This window comes from Pongo abelii, chromosome 1, assembly GCF_028885655.2.
Source record: "Pongo abelii isolate AG06213 chromosome 1, NHGRI_mPonAbe1-v2.0_pri, whole genome shotgun sequence".
In the NCBI taxonomy this organism is placed as follows: Eukaryota; Metazoa; Chordata; class Mammalia; order Primates; family Hominidae; genus Pongo; species Pongo abelii.
The window spans coordinates 190610128-190616660 of NC_071985.2; the positions used below are offsets into that span (position 1 = coordinate 190610128).

The 6533-nt window shown below is 47.1% G+C and overlaps 1 protein-coding gene across 6 annotated transcripts; it reads right to left on the minus strand.

Annotated features, from left to right (window-relative positions):
* Positions 1–298: 298 nt before the first annotated feature.
* On the minus strand, positions 299–6177 carry ZNF691 (zinc finger protein 691). Of its 6 annotated transcripts, none has more exons than XM_063712917.1 (3): positions 6107–6146; positions 3022–3199; positions 299–1826 (listed from the first exon to the last, which is right to left on the minus strand). In XM_063712917.1, exons 2-3 carry the CDS (start codon positions 3103–3105, stop codon positions 963–965), a joined length of 948 nt encoding a protein of 315 aa, XP_063568987.1. In that variant the 5' UTR covers positions 3106–3199; positions 6107–6146; the 3' UTR covers positions 299–962. The 6 variants fall into 6 exon arrangements, with proteins under 6 accessions (XP_063568987.1, XP_024091995.1, XP_024092019.1 ...); XM_024236227.3 differs by lacking the exon at positions 6107–6146 and adding an exon at positions 3351–5891; XM_024236251.3 differs by lacking the exon at positions 3022–3199 and having other exon boundaries at positions 6107–6177.
* Positions 6178–6533: the final 356 nt, after the last annotated feature.

Sequence of the window (6533 nt, forward strand, 5' to 3'; positions counted from 1 at the left end):
TTATCTTCCCTCACTTCCATGTCCTCTTCTTATTCCTTTGAGGGTTGCTGTGAGAACTACATAAGATAATGAATGTAAATGTGACTGACAGAATTAATCACATGTAGTGGATGCTCAATTAATGTTAGTTTCTTTCCTTTCCCCCTTCTCCTCAAAGGCCCCAGAAACTCAGTCTGCTTTCCTTCGCTTTTCAGAGCATCTACCCATCTGTCTTTCTTAGACTTCAACTCCCTTCCAGAGTGGGTTCAGTGGGACAATCTCCCCAGCTCCCCACTTTCCCAAATAAGTACACGGGTCCTTTTCATTGAAGGGTTTTACTGCTCATCACTCTGGGGAAAACAGAGGCAGGTTGGGGGAGGGATAACAAGTAACAAACATGGCGGAGTGTGAAGGTCCCTGGGTCATGGCTCCCTGAGGGTTTCCCTTTCATTTCTAAGGCGGGAGCTCAGATCTCTTCTCCAGACCAAGGAGGCCCCTTCTGTTGAGAAGGTCACTCCTCCCACCCCAGAGATCTAGAAGCAAAGTTGGGGCACAACAGGTGGGAACAAGCAGGACACTGCAGTGCACTCCTACCTAAGCAGTTCACAGACAATTTGGAGAACCTTCAGACAGTGACACCCACCTCATAGGTACTTCCTCAAAGGCCAGGGGGACTGCTGCCTTAATGACATGAGCATATTCTGAGCCTACCCTATTTCTCTTTCACCCCAAGAAAGTAAAGCCAAGACTGGGTCCTCTGACTTTCCAACACGAGAAACTGGCCTGGAAAGAGGCAAGGGTTTTTACTCCAGAGTCCCTTCTCAGGACTTCCTGAGATCCTGACTTCAGAGGCAATACAAAACCATTCTCCAAAGTGGGATGAAGGGCTTGAGGTCACGGTAGCAGCAAAAGATGCTAAAGATCTTCCTCCAATAGGTTAGGGTCTCTCACTCTCTCTCCCTCACTCTAAATGGGGCTCTCCTTCAGCTGGAATCTTTCCCAGCCTGTTCGTCCAAGTGAGTTTTCTGGTGGCGGATGAGATTCGAGCTCCGGGAGAAGTGTTTCCCACACACAGTGCACCGGTAGGGCTTCTCCCCTCTGTGGGTCCGCTGGTGTGCTCCAAAGTTGGAGATATCGCTGAAGGTCCGCCCACACTCAGTGCACTCATAAGGTCTCTCACCCGTGTGGGTACGGTGATGCACGCCAAAGCTGGAGCTGTTGCTGAAGCTCTTCCCACACTCACAGCAGATGTAGGGTGCTGGCTCTAGGTGGGTCCGGTGATGCACAGCTAGCGTGGCGCTCTGGCTGAAGCTCTTGCCACAGATGTCACAGCGGTATGGCCGCTTGCCTAGGTGATCTTGCTGGTGCGTGGTGAGGTCTGAGCGCCGCCGAAAGCTCTCCTGACACTTGGGGCATTTGTAGTGTTTCTCTTCCAGGTGGATCCGCTCGTGCCGGATGCGGTTGGAGCTTCTCGAGAAGCTCTTGCCACATTCAGAACACTTGTAAGGCTTCTCACCAGTGTGGATCCGCTGGTGTGTTCTCAGGTTGGAGGTATTATTGAAGGTTTTGCCACACTGGGCACATATAAAGGGCTTCTCATCTGCCTCATGCCTTGAATGAGCAATGGGGTCCCCCAGCTCTCGAGCCGGGACAGTGACTTTCTGCCATGGCTTTTTTGGATGAGTTTCTTGCAGTTCATCCGACAGGCTCTCTTGCCCATGCTCCTTCTCCCCAGGTGGGATCCAAGAACCCTCTGAGTCATCCACTCTCCAAGGCTTACCCCCTTCCCCTTTCTCAGGCAGGTGTGGTTCTGGACTCTGCTCCTTCTCACTGCCCATCTCTGAACCCTGAGAATGAACACAAATGGCCAACACCTTTATTCTTTGGGTTGGGCCAGATCACAGGGAATCTTTTGTTTAGTTTGAAGGGTATATACCTTCCCCATGGGACCATCCATTAGAAATAACTTCAATTAACTGGAATACTTGCATAGAATACCTTTACTTGCTACCTTTTAAGTGACAAACTTTCAGAGATATTTAAAGCTACCCACCAGAGCAAAAAGAAGGCACCGGCTTTGTCCACCACCACCAGATGATATTTGTGCCATTTGAATAATGTCACTCTTCTTGAAACCACTAAGCAATAACAATCCAGACTATAATTCGTGGGCAAGTAAAAGAGCTTTCATTTTGGGATAAGTTGAATTTTTCTGCCTAACTGTAAGTTAACTGTAACTCTTTTTATGTTTAATCCTTTTTGAAAAACCTTCCTTACAAGTATCCACCTATATGCCTGCTTTCAAAATGAACAAAACAAAACCTCTATATCTTGAGGCTCTCCTAGGTGACAAGGCCCAGCTTTGGCTTTTCTTGAGATTTCTGCCACTCTACCCCTCTCCAGACCACACCAGAATCTAGCAAGTAAACATCTGGGACCTCTAGGACCTACTGCGGGGCCTGGGCTGTGTTTCATCTTATCAGTCAGTGCCCTCCACTACATTCTCAAACACCACACAAAGCCCCACCCACACCCCCACCCACACATGCATGCATGCACACAAGCAAGCAGAATCACACATACACACTCACACCATACACAAAGCAACATTCTCACGTGACACAGTCATACTCATATATCAGACATACTCAGTCACATTCTCATACCACGCACAACAGCCATACACCTACACACCACACACAGCCATATATTATCACACCACACACATACACACTACATACACACTCACACCACATATAGCCACATACCACAGCCACACACATATATAGCTACATACATGTCTATACACATATGCCCATATACCACACACAGACACAGAGTCACATACCAAGTACACACAAAGATAAACACAGACACAGATACACAAACCACACTCCCCACACCCCACCCCAAAACTAAACACATAAGAGTGCCCAGTACAGGTCCTGATTTGTGCAAACATCAGTAAATCTGTGCTAAGCTGCACAGACACCTTTGGGTTCCTACAGCCAAAGACAGAGAAAGAGTTGGGGGGAGAAGTACCTCTGATGAGAGTGGTAGCATTTCCTCCGCGCCTTGAAGAAATAATGACATTTCAGCAGAGTGGGCTGGTGAACAGTGTGACATGAACAAAGGGATGAGGGAGGGAAGCACAAACTATCATAAGACACTGATGATAGAAAATGAAAGACTGATAATTCCTTCAAGTCTGCAAGTATTTCTGGAAAAAAGAAACACAGAATAAAGAAAGGGGTACTGACTACATTTAGGGTTGGATTACAACTGTGACACATACTATCTTTATCACTCTCTGCAAATTATTCAACCACTCTGAGCCTAAACTCCCTCATCACTAAAATTGTGATACCTACCCACACTACAAGACTTTGTATTAGGAAAAAATGCCTGTAATATTCAGCAGAGTGTGTGACACATGCTGTCATTCAGCAAATGGCAGCTGCTGTTACAACTGTTGAAGACACTACGTCCAGGCCCTGTGAAGAATACAAGAAAAAGATCTTTTAAATGATCTCGTTAAGAAAAAACCTTTAACTTAAAAATAGCATAAAACTATACATAACCTTCTAAAATGTGAAATACAGACAGAACCTCAACTCTTTAAGAACCAGAGATTGACATGCTTTTTCTGTAAAGGACCAGATAATATTTAGTAAATATTTATGGCCATGGGGTATCTGCTGTAACTATTCAATTCTGCCACTGTATCATGAATCATGAAAGCAGCCATAGACAAGACATAAAGGAATGTGTGGCTGTGTTCTAATAAAACTTTATTTAAAGCAACAGGAGGTGAGCTGTAGTTTACCAATCCCTGTTAGTGTTCCTTGAAGAATTTAGATAAGAATATGAAAAATAATTGGTTTGCTTTACTTCCAAAAATGCAAGTAAACATGAGAAACTATTCCTTGATACTTAGACACTGTTTCCTGACCATCCTTTAAAAAATTAAAATCACTCCCACACTCCCAGTCCCCCTGCCCCACAGCACATCTTACCTTCTGATATTCTCTTTATGTCTATTATTTATTGTCTGCTTCCCTAAAACATAAGTTCCATGAGAGCTGGTGTCTCTTTTTTTTTTTTTTTTTTAATTTACCAATGTAACCAAAACTCCTAGAGTAGTGGCAGCCATATACAGTAGATCCTTCATAAGTATTTGTTGAATGAGTTGAATAAAACACCAGCTCTGTCTTCATGGCACACAAGTAACCATGAACTGTCTCACCCACTTTTCCTTAGCAATCTCCTGATTCCTGCCTACTTTCTCCTTTATGCAGTCACAGAATCTTGTGCTTGGCTTGTAGTGGTTTGCAACTACAAGTAGAACATGTCTGTTTCTATTAGTAGTTTATAAGCAACTTGAGGAAAGGGACTGGGTCATATTAGTAATCTCCTTCTGCAGCATAAAGCTGGGTGCTCAAATGTCTTTTGAATGCATAAGTGACAGGATGTGATCTTAATTCACGCCACCATCCCATCCCCCACCCCCTGCCCTGCTCCCATCTGACCTACAGCTACAGTATCTCTATGCAATGAGCTATTCAGCTTCCACTCACTTCCAAAACTGCTATTCTGAGAACCTATAATTTACCAAGCTCCAGCTCTACCCTGGGCCGGATGCTAGGTCAATGTAAGAGCAAAAGGATTTAGGATTATGATTACCACTCACAGTTTGTGATACAGTGTAGTGAAACAGACCGTGAACTCCAGAAATTGTCACACAATGCAGAAAGTTAAGTTCAGGGGACAGGGGCAGGAACTGCGCCTTAGTCACCTTTGTACCCACTCCTCAGTGTCTAACACAGCACCTGGCACATTATTAACTTTTTTTTTAAGCTCATATGAAGTGCTAAGCTGTGGACTAAGCACCATATATGAATCATCTAATTTCATTTCACATCATCCTTATTTTAGAGATGAGAAAGCTGAGGCTCAGAGAAATTAAGTATCTTGCCCAAGGGCACACAGCAAGTAAGTGGCAGAACTGGGGCCTATGCCCATCACTTCAAAGTCAGTGCTTTTAACCATTATACTAGTACTGAAGGAAAAAAGGAGAGAAGATAGGAATGAAGGAAATAAAAACAGTACCACTGAAGTTCACATGATACAGGTATATCTCCCTGATGAGATCAGGGCTGAGCAGTTTCACGGAGGAGTTAGGTATTTGACCTAAGATTTGCAGGATGGGTAAGACTGGGACTTGCAGAGATAGAGAGCCAACTACCTACTGAGAAGACAGTGCAGCTGAAGTACAGAGGCACTTTCATACCACACTGCAGAGATCTGGGGGGAAAAGGGGTCTATTGGGCTTTGTCTTGCTGGTGGCTCAGCTGCACAGAGAGAATCAAGGGTGGAAGGGGCTGAGAAGTGGAGAAGGGGCCAGGTCTAAGAAGTTAAGAGCCAAGAAGATGGGGCTAGTGATCACAGATGATGAAGGTGAAGGGCCTAGGTTAAAGGGAAGGGGCCAAGCCATAGTGCGGTATGGAGGTCCGAAGTTACAGGTCTTTGGGGCCAAGTCAAGGGCTGCAGGGAGGAAGAGGAGGGAGGAGCTATGAAAGACCAAGAGCAAGGTGCTAACAAGGTAATTGTACAGGGAAGCTAGATAACGGCTCAGAGATACAGGAGGACCAACGAAGTCAGAGGGTCGCAGGAGACGGTCAGGGAAGAGGGAGCAAAGGCTGCCAGAAGTGTCATAGGGCCAGGGCCCAAGAGCTGAGTTGTGTATTGCGGGGCGGGGAGAAGCCAATGGCGGAGGCCCAAGGGGACAAGAGCTGGTTTCAGAGATTGCCGGCGGGCTTGGGGCCGGAGGGGTGGGAGAGGAGGAGGGGCTGATCCTAAACGTATGGTCAGCGGCAGGAAGGCTGTATACTCAAACCTAACAGAAGGGCCGGGGAATGGGGTAGGGACAGCCACCTGGCTGCGTGGGCCGGGGGCCAGGGCCGAGGGTCGCGGCGGAGGGATCACAAGGTCCCTTGGCTTCCCACTCGGTCCAGGGAGCAAAGCAGCAGCATCCAAATCCTCGGTGAGAGGGAAGTGGCCGTGTACAGAGTTTCCCGCGAAGTCGTGTCCGCCTCCCCCCGCGACCTCGGGCCCAACCCGGACCCACCTCGTTCCCGCCGCTCGGTCAGGGACAGCGCCGCCTCTGTAGGCGAGGGAAGGAGCTGGAGCCGGAGCCGGAACCCAGGAAGGATCCGCCCTACTACTCCAGGATTGGTTTCTTAGGATAATTCTTTATTTCCATTGGCTACAATGACTGCCACAACGCAAGCGACCTGGCGGGACCGCCAATAAGCTTTGACCTCTGGCGTGGCATGCTGGGAGTTGTAGTCCTAAGGAAGCGGGTAGACTCAGAAAACTTGGGAAGTTTAGAAAGGAGCTGAAGAGATTGGGTTCCGTCCTAAGGTGGGATTTCTTTCCGTGCTCGCGCGTTCAACCCCAAGTCTCAGGGCCACTCGTCTGGGAAGTTGTTGAATCTGTATAGCTAACCTACCCAACCTCCAAGGGAGCACGTACTCAAATTTCCTTCTTTACTT

What these genes read in the sequence shown, in the direction of transcription:
- ZNF691 (XM_063712917.1), bottom strand. Translation starts at nt 3,105, where the DNA reads ATGTCACACTGTTCACCAGCCCACTCTGCTGAAATGTCATTATTTCTT. An exon ending in TGCTACCACTCTCATCAGAG is followed by an intron (nt 1,827 to 3,021) that starts GTACTTCTCCCC and finishes GTTCATTCTCAG; the next exon opens with GGTTCAGAGATGGGCAGTGA.